This window comes from Lichenostomus cassidix, chromosome 29 (genome assembly GCF_008360975.1).
Source record: "Lichenostomus cassidix isolate B80296 chromosome 29, HeHo_3.0, whole genome shotgun sequence".
Classification (NCBI taxonomy): Eukaryota; Metazoa; Chordata; class Aves; order Passeriformes; family Meliphagidae; genus Lichenostomus; species Lichenostomus cassidix.
Window position 1 is genome coordinate 1520689 of NC_139509.1, and position 27232 is coordinate 1547920.

General features: G+C 58.1%; 1 protein-coding gene and 1 long non-coding RNA gene across 6 annotated transcripts; one reads left to right on the forward strand and one right to left on the reverse strand.

Moving 5' to 3' along the window:
• The first annotated feature begins 937 nt into the window (after positions 1-937).
• Positions 938-26188, forward strand: ASIC1 (acid sensing ion channel subunit 1). 5 transcript variants are annotated; one of them, XM_085041204.1, is made up of 12 exons: positions 938-1576; positions 2288-2685; positions 3749-3944; positions 18428-18578; positions 19026-19153; positions 19324-19474; positions 20258-20314; positions 21341-21494; positions 21575-21666; positions 23245-23324; positions 23963-24067; positions 25417-26188. In XM_085041204.1, the coding sequence occupies exons 2-12, from the start codon at positions 2321-2323 to the stop codon at positions 25519-25521; spliced, it is 1584 nt and encodes a 527-aa protein (XP_084897330.1). In that variant the 5' UTR covers positions 938-1576; positions 2288-2320; the 3' UTR covers positions 25522-26188. The 5 variants fall into 5 exon arrangements, with proteins under 5 accessions (XP_084897330.1, XP_084897329.1, XP_084897331.1 ...); XM_085041203.1 differs by having other exon boundaries at positions 2291-2685; XM_085041205.1 differs by having other exon boundaries at positions 938-1363.
• LOC146425816 (uncharacterized) lies at positions 12450-14130 on the reverse strand. Its single transcript, XR_014846370.1, has 2 exons — positions 13546-14130; positions 12450-13084 (listed from the first exon to the last, which is right to left on the reverse strand). It is a non-coding gene; the product is annotated as an uncharacterized LOC146425816 (long non-coding RNA).
• Positions 26189-27232: the final 1044 nt, after the last annotated feature.

A 27232-nucleotide genomic window follows, 5' to 3' on the forward strand; every position in this document is an offset into this window, starting at 1 on the left:
GACACTGGCTCAGGGGATGTCCCTGTGCCACACCTCTTTGCTCCCAGGAGTTTTCACTGCAAACCCGGAGCTCCTTCTCGGGCAGGGGAGAGGATGCTCCAGAAAAGGGCCAAACCAAGTGTGTCCAAGCCATGGGATTTGGGGACAGCCTCAGCGTGCCGTGTCCCAAGCTGCCCACGCGGTTCAGGTGGGGACAGCGCGCTGGGAAGGCACCTCCGGGCAGGGACAGCTCGTGGTGACCACCCTGGGGTCTGGCTGTCCCTTTGCGACATCACACTTGTAAAGGACGTTGAAACATCCTTTTCCATTTGGCTGCAGCCACCTTACTGGGAGCGGTGGGCGGGCTCCTGCCGCAGCCTCCGCTCGCCGCGGGGGCTCAGCTCGGGTGACGAGGCCACCTCGCTGTGCGGGGCACTCGCCGGAGGCGGTGGGAGATGTGCTGGCGCTGGGGGAAGCTGGGCAGAGCTGTTCGACCCCCCCGCTCTGCCCTGGGGAGGAGCAGAGCGCTCAGCACTCATCGCCTCCTGCCCCGGGAGCAACCCGGGGAACAGCGGCAGGGGGACAGTGGGCAAGGGGCAGCGTGTCCCGAGCGAGCCAGGAGCCCAGCGCCTCGGGAGGGTCATCGTGACAAGCGTGACACTGCCCAGCCGCGGGCAGCAGAGCGGGGCAGCGCGGGGTGAGCCCGGGCTGGACACTCGAGGCCACGCCGTGTGGCCAGAAGGGGCGCGAAGGCCATCGGTGCCCCCCGAAAGGACCAAGGCGGGGGTGTCCGAGCACCCAGCCCGGTGCTGGAGGGTGAAGCCTGAAGGGCCGTGGCGGCGGAGGGATGGGTGAGGGCTGAGTGGGGGGCTCGGGGGGGCTCGGGCCGAGCGGGGAGCGGAGCATCCCTGGAAGGCGCTGGGGGATGGGAGGCACACGCACACGCACACACACATTACCCACATGCACACGGCAGCAGCACCAACAGCCCCTGCCAGCGCCTGCAATCGCTGGAGCGCCGCTCCTGCGCCTCTCCCTCCTCCTCCTCTTCCTCCTCCTCCTCCTCCTTCTCCTCCTCCTCCTCCTCCCTGCTGCCCACCGGCCTGCGGCACCCCTCACCCCTCCGCGGCCTCCGGCCCCACCAGCGCTCAGACAATGACTTCATGCGGATTATGCATCTGAAGAAACCACCAGCTCCCAGATAGCCACAGGGGGAGGTATCCATGTGTTTGGCAGGGAAGCAGCCTCCTGCTCGCCTTCCTTCTCCTCCTCTCATCTCCCCGCACACGGCAGCTGCCTCCTCTCCAGCGATGGTCGCCTGCGGTCCCCCCGCGCGGCGCTGAGCGAGGCCCCGGCGCATCCCCGCTCCCACGCTTGCACCAAGGTACCACCGAGGCTATTTTTATTCCCCCCCTTCTTTTCCGGTTCACCCGCCGCTGCCGGGCTCGGTGCCTCAGCAGCCCCGGTGGCCGCACGTTTCCCGCTGCCGTGCTCCCTTCCCAGCCGGCGGCCAGCGGCTCATCCAGCCCCGGAGCCCGCGACGCAGCGGCGGCAGCAGCAGCCCGGCTCCAGCCACGGCCGCCGGCCCTGATTCCAGGTTTGCATCCCCGATTTCCTCCGGGCGTTTGGCGATGCGACGGTGCCATTAGTGGGAGGTGGAGGGGGAGCGGGGGCAGGTGGGAGGGGAGGGGAGGGGATGGGGGGGAGGAGGTGGGGGGGAGGGCACAGCACCCCGGTCCTGCCGTGGGATGGGGAGGGCAGCGAGGAGGTGGGAGAGGAGGAAATGCGAGAGGCTGCATCCAAATATATGCATATTTTATACATATATACATATTGATGTATAGCTATATGTCTCTGTGTGTATATATATATATGTACATGTGTATATATATGTATATGTACATGTATATATACATATATACAAATATAGATAGATACAGATATAGATTATATAGATTATATAGATTATATAGATTATATAGATTATATAGATTATATAGATTGTATAGATTATATAGATATGGATAGAGATTAGATATAGATAGAGATTAGATATAGATATAGATAGATATAGGTATTGATACAGATAGAGATTAGATATAGATATAGATATAGATGAGATCTAGATATAGATATAGATATAGATACAGATGATATAGATATAGATGTAGCTGTAGGCTTGGGGGCAAGAGCAGGGCACAGCAAAGCATCTGCCCCTCCCTGGCACTGCCAGCCACATCCCCACCCGGGGCTCCCGTGGGCTGAACCCCCACAGCACCCACGAGGCACCCACAGCCTCCCTCCCTAGCAGAGTGGCCACCCCGGCGTGCCGGCACCGACCATGATGGACCTCAAAGTGGACGAGGAGGAGGTGGACAGCGGGCAGCCGGTGAGCATCCAGGCCTTCGCCAGCAGCTCCACCCTGCACGGGCTCTCGCACATCTTCTCGTACGAGCGGCTGTCGCTGAAGCGCGTGGTCTGGGCGCTGTGCTTCCTGGGCTCGCTGGCGCTGCTCGCCCTCGTCTGCACCAACCGCATCCAGTACTACTTCCTGTACCCCCACGTCACCAAGCTGGACGAGGTGGCAGCCACCAGGCTCACCTTCCCCGCCGTCACCTTCTGCAATCTCAACGAGTTCCGCTTCAGCCGCGTGACCAAGAATGACCTGTACCATGCTGGGGAGCTGCTGGCCTTGCTCAATAACAGGTGGGTGGCTTGAGGTGGCCACAGGTGACATCTGGGTTAGTCCAGCTCTGTGGCTGGGTGGAGCTAAGAGCCACCAGGTTTTGCTGATGGTTGTGGGCATGTGGCTCCCATGTTGGGCTGTCCCAGCTCAGATGGCTCCTGTCCCCAGTGTGAGGCACATGCAGCAATGCCAGGGCTACCCTGGGCTCCTGTGGGGCTGATCCAGCATGCCTGGCTCTGGAGACTTGTCTGGTGCCATCACACCTGGCTCCAGTGCCATCACACCTGGCTCCAGTGCCATATCTGGGTGCCACCACACCTGGCTCCAGTGCCATATCTGGGTGCCATCACACCTGGCTCCAGTGCCATCACACCTAGCTCCAGTGCCATATCTGGTTGCTGTCACCCCTGGCTCCAGTGCCATCACACCTAGCTCCAGTGCCATGTCCTGGGTGACATCACACCTGGCTCCAGTGCCATGTCTGGTGCCATCACACCTAGCTCCAGTGCCATCACACCTAGCTCCAGTGCCAGGCCTGGTGCCATCCCATGCAGCAAGGCCAGGGGTGCCATCAGATGAAGCCACCCAGACCCCAGGATGGTGCCATTCCTTGGGCTGTGACAACTGCTCACCCATGGCTGGTGGCCCCTTGGTGGCCTCCCTGCCTGTGCCAATGCCAGGGGGCTTCACGCTGCCCCCACCCCTGCCCAGGGAGGGTTTTGCAGCTGTGACAGCAGAGGTGACACCAAACCCACTCAGCCCACCTCCTGGCAATGTCACCACCTCCCCGTGATGCCACCAAAGGCACAGCACAGGTGGCTGGGATGCCTCAACCAGGGCTGGACCAGCAGTGGGGCAAGTAGGACAGGTTTGGGACATCCAGCTTCTCCTCATCCATCCTTCTGCCACCTCTCGTGTACCTCTGAGCCACTTTGTGCTGTTGGATGCTCTGGAAACTCCCCGTGCAAAGTGAGATTGTGCTGATCCACGCCATGCCAGGGCAGACAAACCTCCTGGCAGCCCCAAATGACCTTTTCCCGTGCCACAGCCAGGCCTGAGCCTCTCCCTGCTCTTTCCCCCAAGATACGAGATCCCAGACACCCAGACGGCCGACGAGAAGCAGCTGGAAATCCTGCAGGACAAGGCCAACTTCCGAAACTTCAAACCCAAACCTTTCAACATGCTGGAGTTTTACGACCGCGCTGGCCACGACATCCGGGAGATGCTGCTGTCCTGCTTCTTCCGCGGCGAGCAGTGCACCCCAGAAGACTTCAAAGTGGTGAGTGACCCACGGGCCCTGCCCAGTGCCACCTCTGTGCCACTCCTCGAGGGTGTTTGTCCACCTGTAGCTCCTTCCAGCTCGGAAAGGACCGGCAGCGCCGTTACTAAGGGGACACCGCCGGGTTTTGGAGGTGCTGGTTGTCCCCAGGAGCACGTGAGGCTCCACGCAGCTCCGTGGGCTGCTCTGCCACGTGGGCAGAGCTCGCTGGGATCATCTGGGCTCTGCAAAGCAGGGCTGTGCACGCCGGGCTGGGAATTTCCCGTGGAAAAGCAGGGAGAGCGCGGCTGGCCGAACCCCCTGGGGAATTCAGCTTGCCGTGGCTCAGCACTGAGCCCCGCCATGGAGGTTGTTCTCTCGCTGGTGGATCCAGCGCACAATAAACCCTTTATCCCCGCGGCTGCCCGGCCCCATCCAGCTGGGAATGAAACAGTGCTGGCTATTCGGGGGCTTCCTCGCCAATTCGGCTCTTCCCGTGGAGCCTCTGTCCCCTGCGCCGTTCGGGGTCCCCATCCTCGTCACCGGCTCGGGGATGTCCCCCTCGTGTCCCACCCTGAGGAGCTGCCACCTCAAACCGGCTGAGGAAAACCGCCCAGCGAAATTCGGGTGGTTTTAGTCATCGGCGTTAAATTCCCGCGACGGGCTCTTTCCGCGAGCAGGTGTCTGTTGTCAGCCATGAGGCGTTTTATTTGTTAAATGGAGGCACGTTGCAGCCTGGAGGGGGCTGGATCCCCTCCAGCAGGGCCAGCTCCAGCCTGCTTCTGATGGTTCTGGCACTTCCCGGGGCACGGTCGCTTTTTCTGCACCAAACCATCCTCAGGGATCTCCATCCCACCTCCCTCCCTTCGTCCGTTGGGTTCCAAATCCCTGTTTTCCACATCCCCTTCAACCAGCAAAAAGCCAAACAGACTCGCAGCTGGCTTGTTATTCCTGCCTGGATTATTCCTTGCGAGCAGGTTGGGATGATTTAATGGATTTGATTAGAGGATGCTGGCTCTGTGCTACGTCTCTGTTGCTCTGTGGAGTCCCCTGGCAGCCTGGCAGGGCTGGTTGGGGCTGAGGTGGTGCTGGGATGAGCTCCTGGTGGTTGCAGAAGCTTTTAGGGGATTGTTTTTCTGGTTAATTCCTGCTGCTTTGCTGCTCCCTCCGTGTCCCCCTGAGCTGAGCCAGGCTGGGTGCTGCTCTGGGCCTGGTGGCCCTGGCCAGGCTGGGGGTGCTGGGGGTTGGACATCAGCCCTGGTGGGGCTCCATGTCCTCCCAAAAGTCCCCTCTGCACGTCAGGAAGTCCCTTCAGTGTCCAGGGATGTTTTCACAGTCGGTGCTGATCACCAATCCAGAGGGGACAGAGAGGGAGCTTGCCAGGGAGAGCTCGGGGGTTGCCCAGAGCCCACAGGCTGGGCCTGATGGGGACAGGCAGGGGGTCGATGGGGACAGCCAGGGGGTCGATGGGGACAGCCAGGCAACTCACAGGGACAGCCTGGGGTGGGTGACGGCAACCCAGGGCAGATGGGGACAAGCAGGGGGTCAGTGGGGACAGTCCATGGGTCAGTAGGGACAGCCTGGAGTCAATGGGGACAGCCTGGAAGTTAATGGGGACAGCCTGGAGGTCAGTAGGGACAAGCAGGGGGTCAGTGGGGACAGTCCATGGGTCAGTAGGGACAGCCTGGAGGTCAGTAGGGACAGCCTGGAGGTCAGTGGGGACAGTCCATGGGTCAGTAGGGACAGCCTGGGTGTCAGTAGGGACAGCCTGGGGGTCAATCAAGACAGCCTGGAGGTCAGTGGGGACAGCCTGGAGGTCAGTGGGGACAGTCAGGGGGTCAATGGGGACAGCCTGGGGGTCAGTGGGGACAGCCTGGAGGTCAGTGGGGACAGTCCATGGGTCAGTAGGGACAGCCTGGGTCAGTGGGGACAAGCAGGGGGTCAGTGGGGACAGCCTGGGGGTCAGTGGGCTGGCTGGGAGTCCATGGAGGTGGCCAGGGCTGGCCGGGGGGCACATGGCCACCAGGTGATGCTGCTGGCCAGCACAGGAGGCGATGGCAGAGCCACAGCTCTGGTGGCAGAGCCACAGCTCTGGTGGCAGCGCCAGGGCCTGACACGCCGCGGTGCCACCTTATCTGTCCCCAGCAGAAGGGAGGACTCAGGGCAGTGCAGGGAATGCAAACAAGGGACTGGCAGAGCCCAAATATCTGAGGTGACAATTTGGCAGAGGAGGAGTCACCTCCTGCCCAGGTCCCCCCTTGCCCTGCCAGGGTTGGAGAGCAGCAGCACCAGAGCAGGGACCCCCGTGCTGGGGACACCGCCTGTGTGTCCCCAAAGCAGCCTGGGGGGCTCTGGGCTGGTCTGAGCACCCCAGGTCAGCTCCCAGCGTCACCTGCAGCCAGGACAGGGTGCCCAGGCACACAGACCTCGTGCCAGCTGCTGTGGGGAAGCCAAACCTGGGATGGGACGAGATCTTCCCACCTCCCTTTCATCCTACATCGTCACCAGCCACATCGGGGGTCCTGGCATTGCTCAGCCCCTCCATGTCCCCCCCTGGGCGGTGTCCCCAGGATGGAGGGACACCCCGGTGGAGGTCACACTCATCCCATGGGCTGAACCCTCTAAAAAGATCCAGGGGGGAGCATTGGCCCACCATGGCTCTTCACAGCCCCTTCAGCACCAGGACAGTGTTTGGTGTCCCCAAAGCTCCCCCAGTGCAGGGACAAGGACAGGACAAGGGTGCACAGGGAGGTGCAGTGATCTCCTCACCACAATCCCAAAATCCCAGCATGACCTTAAAGCCTGGAGAGGCAAATGCAAGGCTGAGAGGCAAATCTTGACTCCCATCAGGATGTGGCCCTGAGGGACAAGGGCTGAGATGTCCCCAGAGCGTCACACAGGGATGGGACAGGCAGGGGACAGACACATCCCCGTCCCCCAGAGCAGGACAAGGATGCACAGGGAGGTGCAGTGATCTCCTCACCTCAATCCCAAAATCCCAGCGTGACCTTAAAGCCTGGAGAGGCAAACGCAAGGCTGAGAGGCAAATCTTGCTGGCCGCTGAGGGACAAGGGCTGAGATGTCCCCAAAGCATGACACAGGGATGGGACAGGCAGGGGACAGACACATCCCCCAGAGCAGGACAAGGGTGCACAGGGAGGTGCAGTGATCTCCTCACCACAATCCCAAAATCCCAGCATGACCTTAAAGCCTGGAAAGGCAAATGCAAGGCTGAGAGGCAAATCTTGATGACCACTGAGGGACAAGGGCTGAGATGTCCCCAGAGCGTCACACAGGGATGGGACAGGCAGGGGACAGACCAGACACATCCCCCAGAGCAGGATCACCCCTGTTTCGGGGCTCTGACACCTTCATTAGCAGCACAGATCAATGTTTCACACTTCCTATTTCATTATTTATGAGTTGGAATCCTTGCTCCACTGCAGGAACGTGCAGCCCTGCCAGCTCCTTCCTCCTCTTCCTCCCCACACCCTGGGGCTCCCCTGGATCCCCAACATCCCCAGGGATCTGTGCCTTGTTCCCAGCGAGGGAAAGACCCATCAGTCCTGTCTCTGGCCTCTGAACCCCAGGAGTTTTCTCATTATATCAGGGAAAAAGGAGAAATGCAGAGGAATGAGCTTCCTCTCCACACCTGAGAATGGGAATCCACACCTCGGGAAGGTGCTCTGTGCTCGGGAAACTCCTTCTGGGGAGTCGGTGCAGCCAGGCAGGACAGGAACAGCTCTGCCTGAGGCAGCACAGTGTGCATTTCCAGCTTTTCCTTCTCCCACCCCGTGAATCCATCCCAGGCAGAGCTCCATCCTGATGTCCCTGTCACCTCCCTGCTCCGGGGCACGGTGACAGAGCCTGGAGCCCCACAGCGAGCACGGGACATGAGCTGGAGAGGATTAAGACCTCTGGACTGTTTCCATGAGGCTCCAGGGCTGAGCTGGCACTGGGGAGAATCGAGTTTGACGTGGAGATCATGCTGCTGCCTTTTGCATTGGGTTCTGCATGCCCTGGGAACTCCGAGGCAGGGAGGGAGGGGAAGGGTCTGCAGGAATCCTGGCGAACCCCAACCACACTCCTCCTCTCCTTCCTCCCATCCCCAGAGCAGTGCAGGAGCTCCTGTGATGGAGAGCAGGTCGTGTTCCCCACAGCACCCCACTGCTGTCTGCTGGGCCTCCCTCTGATGCCACCGCAGTGTGGTGAACCCCACTGGACACCCCCAGATCCTGCTGGGCCCCCTAGACCCTGCTAAACCCCCTTCTGCACCCCAAAAACCTCTCTGCACCCCAAAAACCTCTCTGCACCCACTGCTCAGCCCACAGCCTGCTTCAGTCCAGCCGGGGGGTGTTTGAGCTCTGCTCCTGACACCCTGGGAACACTGAACTTCTCCCCCTGATAAAAAAAATCAATTTTTGGGGTTCAACCCTGCCCCGTTGGTGGGTGCTGGGGTGTCCTGCAGCACCCCTGGCAGCTCGGGCAGGGAGGGACAGAGGCTGATGGTCCCAGCGTGCTGCTGCTCCCCTGCTCTCCCTGACCCTCAGACCCACAGGATCCAGACCCCAACCCTTTCCAGGGGACCCCAAACCCAGCCTGCATCCCCCCGCGGCCCCAGCGAGCCCCGCGGCAGTCACAAGCCCCGGAGCCCCGTGGCGAGCGGAGCAGCCCCGTGGCGAGCGGAGCTCCCCCGCGGCGCAGCGTTAGTGGATAATCACGGAGCCGGAGTGAGAAGCATCTCCAACACAGCTGGAGAGAGCGGGCGCGGGAATTACTGATACCCAGACATTTCCTGGAGCTTTTGACAGTTAATAAACAAACCGCATGGGTCCATCTGGCTCTGCAAAAACAACTCGGGGACGGCGTGTGGGCACCGCCGGCCCGTGATAGTCCCGTCCTGGTTTGGGGCTGCTTCCCAGCAGCATCCCGACCCCGGCAGTTCCCTCCGCAGCCCCCGACGGCACCGGTGAATTTACAAATTCTGTAAGGCGAGCGATTTATGCAAATCACCTTTTAAAGCGGCGCGGAGGCTCCTAAATAACTTATAAGCGTTGGAAACCTCTCGGATGTATCCTCCGTTTCCGAGCAGTGATTCACCTCGGGCATCCCGGCAGTGCTCCTGGCTGAGCATCCTCACCTGGATCACCGGGAAAACTCCGGCCAGCCTCATCCCCCCTCATCATCCTCCCTCCGTGGCTGAGCAGCAGCGCTTTGACCCCAGAGGTTGCCCCGTTTTCCAGCCGAACGGAGCAAGCCCGGCGGGATGTTGGCTGCCTGGCGCGAGATAATCGGAGGCGATGGAGCAGAGGAGCAGCCGTGCACGGGACTGCAGCTTGCTGGTGGTGGCTCGGCTCTCCCAGGAAGTGCAGGAGGTTGTTGTCTGCTCGGCAGCTCGGAGACTTGCGGGTATCGCTGCGTTTTGCACGAAGCAAATCATGCAGAAAGCGGCCGTGAGCTGTTTTGCCCTCGGGCATGGAGTGGAGATACTCAGGCGATGCTCCTCGGCTGAATCCTCGCCCCAGCTGCACCCAGGCGTGCCCAGGCAGGAGGATTTGGGATTCCTCAGCCCCTCGTGGCTTTGCTCACCCAACACTGATGGGAACGTGGATGGGAATTCTGGTGGGAAATGCACTTCACACTCTCCACGGCAGGACAGCGATGCTGCTGCTGTGCAGGACCAGCAGCACGGAGCCCAGCGCCGCTGATTGTAGCCAAAATGGGGCAGGAAAGGGTCAGGGACAACGGGGACGAGGACACAGTGAGAGGCCACCGCCTGCCTGCACCTCGTGGCCACTTCCTTGGGGCTGTAAATGGTGCAGGTGGATCATCCTGAACCTGAACCTCAGAGCTCTGGATGGCAGTGGGGTTAGAGGAGAAGGATTTGTGGGATAAGGATCAGTGTCACTTGGTCCCTGGCTCTGCTCAGGGGTCACGGCCAGTGCAGCAGCTGCCCTGGCACACCCACAGGGGTCACAGCCCAAAGATCTGTGCACACCCAGAGGTGTCACACTCACCCCTGGAGTGATCCCACACACCCAGAGGTGTCACACTCACCCCCAAAGCACATTGCACACCCAGAGATGTCACACTCACAAAGCTCTGTGCACACCCAGAGGCGTCACACACACAAAAAGCACATTGCACACCCAGAGATGTCACACCCCAAAGCTCTGTGCACACCCAGAGGCGTCACACTCACCCCCAAAGCACATTGCACACCTAGGAGTGTCACACCCACAAAGCTCTGTGCACACCTAGAGGTGTCACACACACCCCAAAGCACTCCTGGAGTGATCCTGCACACCCAGAAGTGTCACACTCACCCCCAAAGCACATTGCACACCCACAGGGGTCACATCCCAAAGCTCTGTGCACACGTAGAGGTGTCACACACACCCCAAAGCACTCCTGGAGTGATCCTGCACACCCAGAAGTGTCACACTCACCCCCAAAGCACACTGCACACCCAGAGGGGTCACATCCCAAAGCTCTGTGCACGTCCAGGTGTCACACACACAAAAAGCACATTGCACAAAAAACACCCAGAGGTGTCACACCCCAAAGCTATGTGCACACCCAGAAATGTCACCTGGAGTGATCCCACACACCCAGAGGTGTCACACACACGCCTGGAGTGATCCCACACACCCAGAGGTGTCACACACACCCCAAAGCACTCCCAGAGCCATCCTGCACACCCAGAGGTGTCACACACCAAGAACTCGGAGCATCTCAGCTTCACCTCTGGCCATCCCCGTTCCTCTTGCCATGCCTTTGCACATAAAGGCTCATTACCAAATGAATTATTGATGATTATTAATAAGCTGTAATGGCATCTGTGGCTGCTGGAAGAGATGAGGAGGCTTTCGAGTGCTACCCGACCGCAGTGGAGGTGAGGATGTCACAGCTGAGGACAGAGCACCCTGGGCATGTGTGTCCCAAGGGATCCACAGGTTGGAAGCACAGCCCTGGAGTTCCAAATTTCTCCCCTCAGCCTCCCTTCGGTGTTTTTCACAGCCCCAGGCAAGGAGCTCTCTGAGGATTCCACAGGATCTGCCCAGGAACCTCCTGGTGCCACTTTCCCTCTGTCCCTGAGCTCAAGTGGGGAGAAGCCAGGGTGGAGGGGACAGATCCCCCGAGCCTCTGGAGCCACAGATCTCCACCAGGAAATTCACTGTCTCATGGCCTTTTGCCTCAGTTTAATTTCTCTGGCTGCTCAGAGCCGCCTGTGTTTTATCTCCCGTGGAGCTTGGCGCTGCAATTCCTGCTCCAGCCAGGGCTCAAGGAGCTCCTCACCAGCTCTTATTTATTTACCCAGCCCTGACAATTGGATATTATAACCGGTTATTTATTTTCGGAGGGTTTTTCCTGTGTGGAGGGTTTGGTGTGTTTGCAGGCAGGCTCTCACCCCAAGGACGGAGCTGGGGCAGGGTGTTCCCACCCACCGCCTGATTTATCCGAGATTTTAAAGAGATTTTCAAGGGACACCCAGAGCAGTGTGACTGCTCTGCTTGGATTAGATTAGATCTGAAAAGCGTGATGCGTGCAGAGCCGGAGAGAGCGAGCACAGCGAGGAAACCAGACCGGAACACCGTGGGGTTTTCCTCCACTCCAATAAAACTCCAAAAAAAAAAAAAAAAATTAAAATTCACCGGCTCGGATCTGCCTGCATGAACCGCCTGAGAAGGATGTCGGAAAAAATCGCAACCTGCTTTTTACGGGTGATTCCCGATCGGCACAAAACCCGGGAAAGCGTCGGGATAAGAGTCCAAAGGAATAATTCCGGATGCGCGGGAATCAGCGACACCTCGGCGGCATCCTCCACCTCCTGGCGGAGTCCCGGTGACCCCGGCGCGACACAAAGGGACACCGCCGGCGGCTAAATCGCCGGGAAGCTCTCAGCGGTACAAACTGGCTCAATTATAGGAGCGTAAACAGATCACGGCGAGGAGGATGCGGCGGCTGCGGGGATGTCACGGCGGATCACAGCTCTTGGGGACACTGACACTGCTCGTGGGGCTGCAGGGGGGTCCTGGCTGAGCCCCCCAAACCCTGCGTGGCTGCAGGTGGCCTCAGTGCCCTGGGGCAGCAGCAGCAGCAACACCCAGCAGGGCTGGCTGGGAAGAACTCACCCAGGAAAGCTTTGAAAGATTAATAGAGTTTAAATGGAAGCGTTTGGAGAGGAGATAAGGCTCATCTGATATGAAATCATATGGAACAACGGGATCCAGGGATGCCCTGGCTCCATAATGAAGTCCACTTAGCACATTACTCACCGTAATGTGCTTTTTATTAAAGTCCTGGGCTGCAGGTGCTGAGTCTGCAGCCGGGAACACGGGGCTGGAATGGCACAGGGCTGGACCATTCTGCCACCAGAATGCAGCGTGGAAAAGCAGTTTTGGCTTCCTGCTCCCCACCTCCTGTTTGATCCAGGGGTGTGACTCTGGTGGCATCACCGTCCCCACGGCTGGGGCTGGTGGGCCTGCAGGGACGGGGTGGAGAGGAGGCGGAGGTGGCGAATAATACCGCCGAGAAACTCCTTTTTAATCGTCAATTTTTCTGCATTAGGATGTGACATGCTAATCCGCTGTGAAGCGTCTAATCTGGGGGATAAAGGGCCGGATAACACCGGCTGCGCCCGGCTTGGCTGGCGGAGCGAGCTGAGGCAAGGTGGCAGCATCTGATAAGGGGCTGCGGGATTAGTCCCGGAGCACATCCCGGGCAATCCCACCTTGCTTGGCTGCCCCTGCTCTGTCTCTCGCCAGGGTCAGGGAGGGATTGCAGCCCTGGAGGTGTCCCGGAGCGGCTCATCCCGCGCCGCCGGTGCTCCATTACCACCCTGGCAGCTCTGCGAGCTCCAAACCACATCCCTGAGGCGAGACACGTGGGAAACCTCGCTTTTCTCCCTCGCGATTCGCACACCCGGGTGGGAGCGGGACAGCCCGGCTGTGGGGTCTGCCTCTGCCCCAAATATCCACCTCCACGTGCTGCTGGGGCTTCAGCTCGTCGCATCCCTTCCCAGCAGCTTGCTGCGACCTCCGGGCACCCCAGGGATGATGCGGACAGCTCTTCGCGGTGACTGGCAGTGCTCACCACAAAACCGAGCCGGTCCAGCTCCCCGGGCGCTTTCTGCGACATCCTCCCCGGGGCTCGGAGACCTGGGATAACAGAGCTCGCAATGTTGTTTTCTCCTCGCCTCCTCGGGGATTGGTTTATCTCTATGAATAACTCCATCCCGGCTTTGATCTCCTCTGCCATTAAAGCGTGACAGGCTGTGAAATGTGCTGTTGCTGCCGTCAAATCCCGCTCCCGCTCCCCCCCCCGCCGCCTCCGTGCTCCCCCGCTCCGGGAAACCTCCTTTCGCGGGGCCGGGAGGAGCTGCAGAGCAGCGAGCGGGGCGAAGCGCCCCGGGACAGCCGGGATGGTGGCCAAACGCGGTGCTGGAGGCAGGAAAAATCCATCTCCTCCTCCCTTCCCTGCTGCGGAGGGGAGGAGGGCACGGAGCATCCCCGGTCCCAGCCGGGTCGGGCGTGGCGACATCATCCCCGCACCCGCCACGGGGGTTGGTGTCACGGCTAATTATAGCATCCCCCGTCCCTCGCCCCCGCCGAAGCTTTACCTGAGAGAGGGTAAAAATAACTCCCGGCGAGGGAGGAGCTGGAACGAGCCCAAGGACTCCTCCAGCATCTCCAAAACTTGCACAAAACCAGGGCGGCACCCCCCTGCCTGTACCGCGCGGGTTGTCCCCAGTCTGGGGGTCAGGACGCGCTCCCCTCGGTGCCACCCGGCTGTGGCTGGCCCGGTCACCTTCAGCCCGGCTCGAGTGTCGCCGCTGGGACAGGTGGTGTAACCGGAGCCACGCCGTGCTCGCCCTGCTGGGAAGCAGCCCGGCGCTCCCCGCGAGCTGTTTAAGCCGAGCGAGGCAGGTTAATGGCCCCAGCCGATGATGGAATGTTTTCATTACAGCATCTCTCCTCTCTCTCTCCCTGCTGCAATTGCTCCCAGGAAGATACATTAAACCTCCCCGAGCTGAGGGAGTGGATCCAGCCAGGGACTGCCTGGTGGTCAAGGCAGTGCTGGTCAGCTGTCCGAGCCCTGCCAGGGCTGGACAATTCCCTCAATCTGCAATTCAGCAATTCCATTTCCCCTCTCCTCTCCCCCTACAGCCATGGCAGGGAAAGTCAGAGCTGGAAACACCAAAAATCCCAACCTCAGATGGCACAGAAAGTCAGAGCTGGGAGCAGCAGAAATCCCAACCTCAGATAGCTCAGAAATTCAGAGCTGGGAGCAGCAGAAATCCCAACCTCAGATCCAGGGAAAGTCAGAGCTGGGAGCAGCAGAAATCCCAACCTCAGATCCAGGGAAACTCAGAGCTGGGAGCAGCAGAAATCCCAACCTCAGATCCAGGGAAACTCAGAGCTGGGAGCAGCAGAAATCCCAACCTCAGATCCAGGGAAAGTCAGAGCTGGGAGCAGCAGAAATCCCAACCTCAGATCCACAGAAAGTCAGAGCTGGGAGCAGCAGAAATCCCAACCTCAGATAGCATGGAAACTCAGAGCTGGGAGCAGCAGAAATCCCAACCTCAGATCCACAGAAACTCAGAGCTGGGAGCAGCAGAAATCCCAGATAACACCTGCCTGCTCCTCCCTGTCAGAGCATCCCCCGGCGCCAGTCTGTGTGGGATCAGCCCAGTGTGTCCCCAATCTGCTCCCACAGGGCTGAACCAGCCCAACTCTCCCCAAAAAACCCACCAGCAGCATCCCTGATGCCGTTCCAGCCCAGCCCTGCCTGCAGCCGCAGCTCATCCCCATCAGATGCACAGGGCACCTGTGACTTTGTCCCCACGTCCTCCTGGTGACCTCCAGCCACCCAATCCATCCTCCTGCCCCTCTTGCTCGGAGGAGATTTCATCTCACACTCTCTGGGATGCTCCCAAAAGGTGTGACCTTGCTCTTGGCTCGGTGAAATTCCATCCCGCGGCTCTGGCGCTCGTCCCCAAGGTCAGCCAGCCTTCCTCCCAGGTCCCCAGGTGGCATCTGCCAGTGTCCCTCTCACACAAGGGCCACACTGAAGGGAGCTTGGGGAGCCCCAGGATGGGACAACACGCTGTCACATCACGGATTGTTACCCCTGGCAGGGATGCCCAGCGCCTGTTCCACCACTGACAACTGTGCTGCTATCACATCAGATTTGTACTCATTTCCTGGCTGATTTTTTCTCTCAGTTTGCGGTGTCCATCTGTGCTGGGATGTGCTCGGGGACTGAAAACCCCGCGGGGTGTGAGGGAAGGAGGCACAGCAGCCAAACCGAGGGGTTGGGGTGATTTTCTCCCACCCAGGCACAGACCCAAACCTCCCATCCTGCACATCCAGATTTAGATTCTCCCCCCAGGCTGGCAGCGCCGGGATGGGGCTGGAGATTGCTCTGTGGTCTCTGGATGCTTTCACAAAGTGCTGAGTGCAGGAAAACAGCAAACCACGAGAAGGGGTTGAGCTGCTGCAGGGAGGAGACGCCTGTGCTCCGGGCTGCCGCTGGCTCCATCACACCGTACTGCACCAGAGCTGCTCCCTGGGACCCCCAGCCTGCTCTGTGGGACCTTCATCTCCTCTGTGGGACCTTCATCTGCTTCCTGGGACCCCCAGCCTGCTCTGTGGGACCCCCAGCCTGCTCCCCAGGACCCCTATCTGCTCTCTGGGACCCCCATCTGCTCTCTGGGACCTCCATCCTGCTTTCTGGGACCTCCAACCTGCTCTCTGGGACCCCCAGCCTGCTCTCTGGGACCCCCAGCCTGCTCTCTGGGACCCCCATCTGCTCTCTGGGACCCTCAGCCTGCTCCCCAGGACCCCCATCTGCTCTCTGGGACCCCCAGCCTGCTCTCTGGGACCCCCATATGCTCTCTGGGACCTTCATCTGCTCCCTGGACCCCCATCCTGCTCTCTGGGACCCCCAGCCTGATCTCTGAGACCCTCAGCCTGCTCTTTGGGACCCCCATCTGCTCTCTGGGACCCACATCTGCTCTCTGGGACCTCCAACCTGCTCTCTGGGACCTCCAGCCTGCTCCCCAGGATCCCCATCTGCTCTCTGGGACCCCCATCTGCTCCCCGGGACCCCCATCTGCTCTCTGGGACCCCCATCTGCTCTCTGGGACCTCCATCCTGCTCTCTGGGACCCCCAGCCTGCTCTCTGGGACCCCCAGCATTGGCTGGTTCAGCAGCACAAGACCTGCACGCCGTTCCCTGAGGGAAGAATTTGCTCCCTGTGCCCCACTGGGATCCGAAGGTGACACTCCCAGCATTGGCTGGGCTCTGCAGAAGGACTCATCACCCGGAGAGCACCCAAATCCTGCCAAGATCAGCCCTGTTTGGAGTGAGACAAACCTCACAGCACTCGGAATGATGGATTTGCCAGATTTTAATGTGCACACACCAGTGCCCTGCGGAGATGGGCATTGCCAGGGCAGGGAGAGCACTGCAGGAGCCTGAGGACACCACAGCATCCTTCCACCCACCTGCACCAGCACGGATCCAGGACAGCCTCAGGAGCATTTTGGGAAAACCTCTGGCTCCAGCTGCCCCTGAGGATGAGCGCAGAGAGCTCAGCATATGGCGGCTCTGGAGACAGCCGGGCAGCCAGCGGGGAGGGCCTGGCTGGAGTAGCCGTTTGGACAAGCCTGCCAGGACCAGGACGTGCCAGGATGGAGGGCACGGAGTGGGGTGGCAGCGTGTGGCACCTGCACACACCCACGCACACCGTGTGCCCCCAGCCCGGCAGCCCCTCGAGCCCCCCGGGCAGCACCGGGAGCTCCCACGGCGCCTCTGGATGTCTCTGCTCCGTCCTGGCAGCCGCAGCCAGCAGGTCCCGGGGGACCTGGGGAGCCCGAGGAACCGCCTCTGGCTCCTCCTCCCCTCCTCCTGCTCCTCATATACCCTCCGAGCATCCCTCTGCTCCCTCCTCACTCCCGCTCGCCTCACTCCTTTTCCCCCTCTCTCTTTCTCTCTGAACTCACCCTTTCCTCCTCCCTTTCCTCCTCCCCTGCTCTGCCTCAGCCCCTCTCCCCCGAGGGATTGACTGAAGACCCCCAGGCTGTGGCAGGGTGGACCTCTACACCACAGCCAGGACCTCCACGCCGCAGCTGGGACCCCCAGGCCGGACAATGCCTCTGCAGATATTCTGCACCATCTCCTTCTCCAGCGAGGAAGGACCGGAAGATTCTGCGGACGCTGGGAAGGGAGAAGATGGAGCGGACGAGTTCCTGTATGGGCAGGAGGAGGATGAAGAGGAGGAAGAGGACACAGGGGCAACCACAGACTTCGTGGCCTTCGCCAGCAGCTGCACCCTGCACGGGCTGAGCCACATCTTCGTGGAGGGCAGCCTGGGCGCCCGGCAGGCGCTGTGGGCGCTGGCCTTCCTCCTCTCCCTCTCCGTCTTCCTCTACCAGGTGGCCGACCGCATCGCCTACTACCTGGAGTACCACCACGTCACGCTGCTCAGCGAGGAGGACAGCCCCGAGATGACCTTCCCCGCCGTCACCTTCTGCAACGTCAACCGCGTGCGGCTCTCGCAGCTCAGCCACGAGGACCTGCTCTACCTGGCCCCGCTGCTCGACTACGAGCCCGGCATGGAGCTGGGCTTCACCCCGGCCCAGCCCGGCCCCTGGGAGGAGGACGAACCCCTAAATCTGTACGGGTTTTTTAACCGCACTTGCCACCAGCTGGAGGACATGCTGCTGAGCTGCAGCTACCGCGGGCAGCACTGCGGCCCCGGGGACTTTGCTCCGGTGAGTAGCCCCGGGGTGGCCTGGCACGGGGAGCAGCTCTGGAGGTGATCCGTGTTGGATCGGGTGATGCTGTCCTTGGAGATCACTCAGGGATATTTCAGCTGATGTTTCAGCCCCGTCAGCCGGAGCTGGGGATGGCACCGGCTGTGGAGACAGGCTGGCGGGGCATGGAGAGCAACCCCGCGGCTGTGCTTGCAGAGAAGGTGGCTGGCAGCTCTGTCGTGGTGGCATCGGGGCTTGTGGGGCACGGTGTGGCCTGAGCCCACTGCTCTCACATGCCCCTTGCCAGGGCTGGCAGCAGCTCCGTGGCTTTGGGGCTGTGCCAGCGGCCAGGGGAGAGCTGGAACGGCTGAGGGATGAAGGGTCCAGGATACCATCCAGCCCCGTGCCCTGCAGGGATGGAGGAAGGCTTGGAGGAGGTGCCAGGCTGAGTGCCACCACCTCAGGGAGCCACAACTTCCGTGGGCTCTGTGGGGCCAAGGTGCTGCAAATCTGCAAATCTGCAAATCTGCAATGTCTCTCCTGAATCCATCAATGTGAGAACATCTCCTCCTCCACCAGGGCCAAGATGGGAATTTCCAACCCTGAGAGACCCCAGGAGCCTGGGTTGGACCCATGCCCAGGCTGGGCTGGCTGAATTTTGGGGCTGGGGATGCTCTGCTGGCTCCACGCTGTGGCTCCATGCAGAGGGACCTCAGCCTCAGCCCCGTGTCCTCTCCTGCAGGTCTTCACCCGATATGGGAAGTGCTACACCTTCAACGCGGGGCAGGACGGCAAGCCCAGGCTCATCACCATGAAGGGAGGCACTGGAAACGGCCTGGAGATCATGCTGGACATCCAGCAGGACGAATACCTGCCGGTGTGGGGGGAAACAGGTAACTCACTGCCCCAGCAGGTCCACTCGGTCACCTCGGTCACTGCCCCAGCAGGTCCACTCGGGCAGCTCCTGGGGTGCTTCCCAGCCCCTTCCCACCTCCCCAGCCCCTTCCCACACCCCTGAGGCTCCTTTCTCTCCCCTCCTTCCATTCCTCATCACTTCTGGTCTTTTCTTTCCCTTTTCCTCCCTGTCTTTGCTCCTCGCCATGGCAACTCCCCATGGTTTAGACACGCAGCCATCACTTGTTTATAAATAGAGGCAAAACGCTTTCCCTGCCACACTGCCGGGCATGGAGCAGGAGGGTCGGGGTGGAGGGGACAAGGACAGATGGCTGGATGGACACGAGGATGAATGGACTGACCCAGGGGGAGTGTGGGAGGCAGAAGTTGTGGTCAGTCTCACAACAGGGGTCACCCCGTGCTCATCCCAATTCTCTCTGCCGCAGATGAGACCTCGTTCGAAGCCGGGATCAAGGTGCAGATCCACAGTCAGGATGAACCTCCTCTGATCGACCAGCTGGGCTTCGGGGTGGCTCCTGGCTTCCAGACCTTCGTGTCCTGCCAGGAGCAGCGGGTAGGAACCGGGCAGGTCTGGGATGTTCCTGAGCTGCTCCTCGCCGTGCCTCTGTCCCCACGACGGACGGAGAGGTGGACACAGCCCTGGGGACTGATGCCACGAGGGTGGCTGTCCCCTGCCACGCTGGGGGGCTTCTCTCCTCACTCCTGGCTTCTCTCCCCTTCCAGCTCATCTACCTGCCACCTCCCTGGGGCGACTGCAAGGCCGTGGCGGGCGACTCGGAGTTCTACGACACCTACAGCATCACGGCGTGTCGGATCGACTGCGAGACGCGCTACCTGGTGGAGAACTGCAACTGCCGCATGGTGCACATGCCAGGTGAGCCCCGAGCCCTGCCCGGCCCAGCCCTCAGGTGTGCTCACACCTGGAAAACCTGCTCTGTGTTGTAGGATTAGAGCCTGTAGGATTTGAGGGTCTGTTTGTTGGTTTTGGATGGTTGGGACAGAGATTATTGTGAAATAAATAAACCCCATGGGTGGGTGTAGGAGAGCTGCCAGGGGCTGCCAGATGAGCCCAAAGCAGGTCAGAGAAGCAAGAGAGAGAGAGAGTAGAAGAGGAGGAGAAAAGAGAGAGAGATCCTGGTTGCCATTTACAATACAATAAATCATCTTCTGTGTTGAATATTCTAATTCTCATTAACCAATCTAGAACAAGCTACAAACCCTACAACATTTACACACAACCTATAGGAATCATCACTTTACCATACAGGGTTCTATTTTGAATATTCTAATTCTCTTTAACCAATCTAGAACAAGCTACAAATCCTACAACATTTACATACAACCTGTAAGAATCATCTCATTACCATACAGGGTTATATTTTAAACCCTAAAAACTGCTTTTTGGACCCTCTGCCAAGTGGGCAGGGTCTGCTCTGACCTTTGGACCTGTCTGCAAGCAGAGGGAATTGTTTCATCAAGAGGGGGATTACCTCCAGTTGGCTGTACCACTGTTTTCTAGTTGTTCAGTAACTGGGGTTTGGTATCTCAAAGCTTGTCTTCATTTCATTTCAATCTCCATATTCTCAGCATCTTTTGCCAGGTAATCCTATTTATAAAGCTTTCCTATTTCATCTCCCCCAACTCTGTGTCTCCCCAGGCGATGCCCCTTACTGCACCCCGGAGCAGTACAAGGAGTGTGCGGATCCGGCCCTAGGTGAGGCTGCCCTTCCCCGTGGGATGGAGCTGCAGGTTTTGGGTTTCTCCACCTCTCTGTTAGCGTGGATAACACATAATCACGAAGGTTATGTGCAGGTGCTTTTATTTGAGCTCGGGAAGATGGGTGAGGTACCCAAATCTGCCTTCCATTGATCTGAAGGGAATATATTTTATATCTTTCCCTTACATAACAGTGGTATGATCGTGTGGCAAGCACAGACTTTCCCACGGGAATTTTTCACTTCTTCTTCCCGTTTTCTATAAACAAAGATAAAGTTTGGGTGTTATTGAAACGGTCTCTGGAAAGATAGGCAGTTCAAGCCTGGCCAATCAGCCTAGGGGGAGGTTTTGAACTGACCCAATCCGGATGATCTTTGAAAGTCTACATAAGTTTTAGAATTAATTAATAAAATCAGAAATTCGCCACATTCGACACGGCTTGGTTGTTGCACTCTGCTAGCAGTTCAACATATGATGATCATATGTTAATCATCAGCTTAATATTGTTCCATAGTTTTCCCCTAAGCATGACTTTAAGCCCCCCTTCTTCCACAATATTTCTGATTTATTTCCCAGGCGCAAATCCACATGATTTCACTGAAACAACCCCTGATATTTTCTAAACAATCTTCGTGATCATGTCACCCTGAGCCTGCACATGCAGCTCTTACCTATCCCCATCCCCAAAGCCTATTTTTAATTAACATTTTAACCCTATGTTAACACCCCCATCTGTGGCGAGCACAGACCTTTCCCGTGAGAAATTTTTCTCTCTTCTTCCTGTGTTTTATAAACAAAGATAAAGTTTGGATGTCGTTAAAATGGTATCTCGAGATATGGATGATTCAAGCCTGGCCAATCGGCCTGGAGGGGAGGTTTTAAATTGGCCCAACCCAAGTGATCATTGAAAGTCTATATAAGTCGGAATTAATAAATTTAGAACTTTTTGCCACATTTGGAGCCTCAGTCCTTCTCTCTGCTAGCGGTTCAGCAGCGACATCCATCCCCCTCTCTCCCTGCACAGATTTCCTGGTGGAGAAGGACAACGAGTACTGCATCTGCGAGATGCCCTGCAACATGACCCGCTACGGCAAAGAGCTCTCCATGGTCAAGATCCCCAGCAAGGCTTCGGCCAAATACCTGGCCAAGAAGTACAACAAGTCGGAGCAGTACATCGGGTAAGGTTTTTGGGTTGGTCCGAAATGGTTCTGTCCCTCCGTCCCAAACCTCGGCGTGACGCCGCCTCTGCCCCGCGCAGGGAGAACATCCTGGTGCTGGATATCTTCTTCGAAGCGCTGAACTACGAGACGATCGAGCAGAAGAAGGCGTACGAGGTGGCTGGTTTGCTGGGTGAGTGTTGGTGGCTGTCCTGGGACTGTCCCAAGCCAGGGTCATCCCTGTAGGATTGGATCCTGTAGGATTTGAGGGTTTGTTTGTTGGTTTGGGATGGTCGGGATAGAGACGAGAGATCCCTGAGGTCAGGTCTTAGAGCATGGGGTTTATTGTGAAATAAATACAATATTTATTGTATTTATTTCACCCATGGGTGGGTGTAGGAGAGCTGCCAGGGGCTGCCAGACACAGCCCAGAGCAGGTCAGAGAAGCAAGAGAGAGAGAGAGAGTAGAAGAGGAACAGAAAAGAGAGAGAAATCCTGGTTGCCTTTATAATACAATAAATCATCTTCTGTGTTGAATATTCTAATTCTCATTAACCAATCTAGAACAAGCTCCAAACCCTACAACATTTACACACAACCTGTAAGAATCATCACATTACCATAGAGGGTTGTATTTTAAATATTCTAATTCTCATTAACCAATCCAGAACAAGCTGCAAACCCTACAACATTTACACACAACCTATAGGAATCATCACATTACCATACAGGGTTATATTTTAAACCCTAAAAACTGATTTTTGGGCCCAAGTTGGCAGGGTTTGCTCTGACCCTTTGACCTGTCTGCTGGCAGAGGGGATTGTCTCATCAAGAGGGGGATTACCTCCAGTCGGTTTTCTAGTTGTTCAGTAACTGGGGTTTGGTATCTCAAAGCTTGTCTTCATTTCAATCTCTCTTATAGTTTCCATATTCTCAGCATCTTTTGCCAGGTAATAATATTTATAAGGCTTTCCTATTTCATCTTCCCCAGCAGTCCCCCAGCTAGGTGGGCTCATGGTGGTCCTGTCACCATGGCTCTGTTCTCGTGATGCCTAAAACATCATCAAACAGAGGCCAAGACAGAGTTAGGAGAATAAAAAGCAGACAAATTTATTAAATATTACTATTAAGTCATTCAGGGCAAACAAAGCCCCCTCATGACACCCAAAAATGGACAGCAGGTCAGGAGCTCTTCACCTTTTATAAGTTCTGTCTTATTAGCATATTGGGCCTTAATTCTCCAATCACAGCCTTAGGTGATGATGTCAAACACCCCAGGCCACTCCTCCCAATTCACTTTAATATGTTTATATAAAAGTGAATAATAATAATAATTTTTATATGTTTACATATATAATTTTTTAACATATATAATTTTTATATGTTTACATATATGTTTACATAGGAATATGTTTACATATAAAAATGCTTATATATTTTCGGGCTCTCGGACAATGAATTGAATTTCCATTCAGAGAAATCGTTGGATTTCCATCCAGAGGAATTTTTTTTTGGCTAAAAGTGCTGGGAACAGGGGTTTTGACATTTTATATGAAGCCCAGAACTACACACCAAACCCGCAGAAAAACAGAAGCTAGAAATTCTTCCACGAAAAACAGCAGCCAGAAATTCCTCAGGCATCGCCAGATGTGCTGGCAGTGCAGATGTGGAGCACCAGTCACATCTGTGACGAGTTCTGCCCCTTTCTCTGGTCTCTCTGCCGCCCAGCTCTGGGCTGAGGCCACCCTGGTGGCTTTGCTGTCCCCTGCAGGTGACATTGGAGGGCAGATGGGGCTGTTCATTGGCGCCAGCATCCTCACGGTCCTGGAGCTGTTCGACTACGCCTACGAGGTGAGTGTCTGCTGCACCCCGTTGTTTTGCTCAGTTTTGGGGTTCCTGTTTCCTGGCTGGCCGAGAACTGATGCCTTATCAAGCTAAATTTATTTATTCAAGGTAAAAATTTGAAGCAGACAGAGCAGTATTGGGAAAAAAGGGATTATTTTGGTTTTAATAGGATCATGCTCGTCAAAGGTGGAAACACCGAGAAGAACCCTTGTGTACAATGCATATATAAATTGATGGACCTTATAAATTAGCATATCTACCTAAAATCCCCCAATAAGAATGTTAACAAATGAAGTAATTGCCCCCCTGTTCTAATTATCCTACCCCCAAGGGAGACTACAGCCTAGTTTACAAAAACTTGTACTCCATCCAACGTTGGAGCCTCAAGTTTTGAGATAATTATGGATGTTTCGTCTTCCCAACCCTGCAAAACCCCCAAACTAAGCTAAATATCAAACTACAGACTTACCAACATGTGGGGATGAGGCACAAGGAGTGTTTGTGAAGGGTACGAGGAAAGGGAAAAGGTATAAAAATTGTATAAAAATCTATAAAAAGGGTACAAAAAGGACAAAAAGCCATCAGTGTGGGACAGGGGAAGTGCCACCCCCGAGCCCCACGGGGCTGAAAGGTGGCTCTGGCAGGTGATCAAGCACCGGCTGTGCCGGCGGGGAAAATGCCGCAAGAACCACAAGAGGAACAACACGGACAAGGGCGTGGCGCTGAGCATGGACGACGTGAAGCGCCACGTGAGTGCTGGACATGGCGTTGTCCCCTCCTGCCTGTCCCCTGCCCGGCTCAGGGGAGGTGCTGGGGGTGGGCAGGGCTTGGGAAAGGGCAGAGGTGACATCGGTGGGCAGTGCTTAGGAAGAGGGCAGAGGTGCTATGGGATGGGCAGTGCTTGGGAAAAGGGCAGTTTCCATGGGGTGGGCAGTGCTTGGGAAAGGGGCAGAGGTGGTGTGGGGTGGGCAGTGCTTGGGAAAAGGGCAGAGGTGCTGTGGGGTGGGCAGTGCTTGGGAAAGGGGCAGAGGTGACATAGGGTGGGCAGTGCTTGGGAAAAGGGCAGAGGTGCCATGGATGGACAGTGCTTGGGAAAGGGCAGAGGTGACAGAGGGTGGGCAGCGCTTAGGAAAGGGGCAGAGGTGGGGTGGGGTGGGCAGTGCCTGGGAAAGGGGCAGTTTCCGTGGGGTGGGCAGTGCTTGGGAAAGGGGCAGAGGTGACATAGGGTGGGCAGTACTTGGGAAAGGAGCAGAGGTGCTATGGGGTGGCCAGTGCTTGGGAAAAGGGCAGAGGTGACACAGGGTGGGCAGTGCCTGGGAAAGGGGCAGAGGTGCTATGGGGTGGGCAGTGCCTGGGAAAAGGGCAGTTTCCATGGGGTGGGCAGTGCCAGGGAAAGGGCAGAGGTGACATAGGGTGGGCAGTGCTTGGGAAAGGGGCAGAGATGCTGTGGGGTGAAAGGGGCAGAGGTGACATAGGGTGGGCAGTGCTTGGGAAAGGGGCAGAGGGATGGCGCTGGGTGGGCAGTGCTTGGGAAAGGGGCAGAGGTGACATAAGGTGGGCAGTGCTTGGGAAAGGGGCAGAGGTTCCATGGGGTGGGCAGTGCCTGGGAAAGGAGCAGAGGTGCTATGGGGTGGGCAGTGCTTGGGAAAGGGGCAGAGGGATGGCGCTGGGTGGGCAGTGCTTGGGAAAAGTGCAGAGGCGACAGAGGCTGGGCAGTGCTTGGGAAAGGGGTAGAGGTGACATAGGGTGGGCAGTGCTTGGGAAAGGGACAGTTTCCATGGGGTGGGCAGGGCTTGGGAAAGGGGCAGAGGTGACACAGGGTGGGCAGTGCTTGGGAAAGGGGCAGAGGTGCTGTGGGGTGAAAGGGGCAGAGGTGCTATGGGGTGGGCAATGCTTGGGAAAGGGGCAGAGGGATGGCACTGGGTGGACAGTGCTTGGGAAAGGGGCAGAGGGATGACACTGGGTGGTCAGTGCTTGGGAAAGGGGCAGAGGGATGACACTGGCTGGGCAGTGCCTGGGAAAGGGCAGAGGGATGGCGCTGGGTCCCTGCAGGGACCTGGATACAACCAGTGACCCCACCACGCCGTTCATCCCGCAGAACCCCTGCGAAAGCATACGGGGACACCCGGCAGGCATGACGTACGCAGCCAACATCCTACCTCACCACCCGGCCCGGGGCACCTTCGAGGACTTCACCTGCTAACCGACGTCTGGATGTACAACCTGAGCTACCAAAGCCCTGCGAGAGCTGCCCTTCTCCCCAGCGGAGAGACACATCTAGGGGACCTTTGCTCCTCGGCACGGTGGGACACGGACCAGAGCGACGGTTTCGGGGCGGGCAGCGGGGTCGGGCAACGCCGGCCGCTCTGCGCCTGCCCTGCTCCTCCAGAGACTCCAGGACGCTCCAGCCCAGCCGTCCCGCGGAGCGGGAGTGACACGCACAGCGGGCCAGGGCACGGCCTGCCCCGGCTCCCCCTCGGCTCCCCTCGGCCTTTTTAACAAAACCCAGAAGCCAAGAAGAAGCAGCCGTCCGGCCGCAGTCTCCATCCATCCATCCATCCATCCACAGCCCTGTCCGTCTGTTGTCTCCATGCTCATCCCGCCCCGACGCCTCGGCCAGCGCTTGCCGGGCGCCCCGTGCCTGATGGGGACTGTCGAGGAGCCCCTGGCACGCCTGGCAGCAGGCTGGGGGTCCCCAGAGCCCCTCGGCAGCCCAGCCTCACCTGGGGCGTGAAGACACAGCACCTCCACCTGTCCAGAAGGTCTTCCTCAGCCTCTGTCCCGGGATCGGCCACGGGGTTCAGCTGCGAGGTGCCACCTCAGCTCTGAGGACACCAGGCACTGTCCCTCCCCGGGCACTGTCCCTCCCCGGGCACTGTCCCTCCCTGGGCACTGTCCCTCCCCGGGCACTGTCCCTCCCTGTCACCCCTGCCGGGCTCTGGGCAGCCTGGCCAGCTCCAGCACTGCCCCGCAGCCCCTGCTGCCCCCAGGGAACCCCAAACTCGGCCATGCTTGGGGGAAAAGGCAGAAGGAACCCCCAAAAGGCCCTGTTTGGCTGCAGCCCCCAGCCCGGGACACCCCCTTGGCACTGACACCCCCACTTGGGGTGGGCGCCGGACCCCAACCCCCCCGGGGCTCTCAGGGGGCTCTGGGGCTCTCCAGCCCCGCTGAGCCCCCCACAGCCACTGCCCTGGGGGGTTTGGGGTGTCTGTGGGATCCCAGGGGGTTTGGGGTGTCTGTGGGATCCCAGGGGGGTTTTTGGGGTGTCTGTGGGTTCCCAGGGGGGTTTGGGGTGTCTGTGGGTTCCCAGGGGTTTTTTTGGGGTGTCTGTGGGATCCCAGAGGGGTTTGGGGTGTCTGTGGGATCCCAGGGGGGTTTTTGGGGTGTCTGTGGGACCCCAGGGGGGTTTGGGGTGTCTGTGGGTTCCCAGGGCTGCCAACGCCCCTCGCTGGCACAGCCCTGCCCTGGCCGGGGGTCTGTGGCCACCGAGTCGCTGTCCCCTGGGCCACCCAGTCCCCTCCAGGACCCCCGTCTGGCCCCCCAGCCCCTCTCCCTGCCCCTCTCCCAGCCCCCAGGCCAGAGCCCTCCCCGGGCCCAAGTGCTACTTACCTTTAAGAGCTTTTGCAATAAGTCTTTTGAGTGATTTTTTTGTTTCTAAAACTGCATTTTCGGTTCTTATTCTTGTCATTTTTTTATTCTTATGATTTGCTTCCTGACCAAAATTAGGAACTGGGGGGGTCAGTCCTTTGTGTCCAGCGATCACCCAAAGACGACGGATCGGCCACATCCATAAATTTTCTTATGGATTTCTCCTAATGTTTCACCTCCTAAATGTTTCATTTATTTATTTCCTTTCTTTCTTTCTTTTCTCTCTCTTTCCCATTCAAGCTTTTAAAGATGGGGCTGGGATTTGA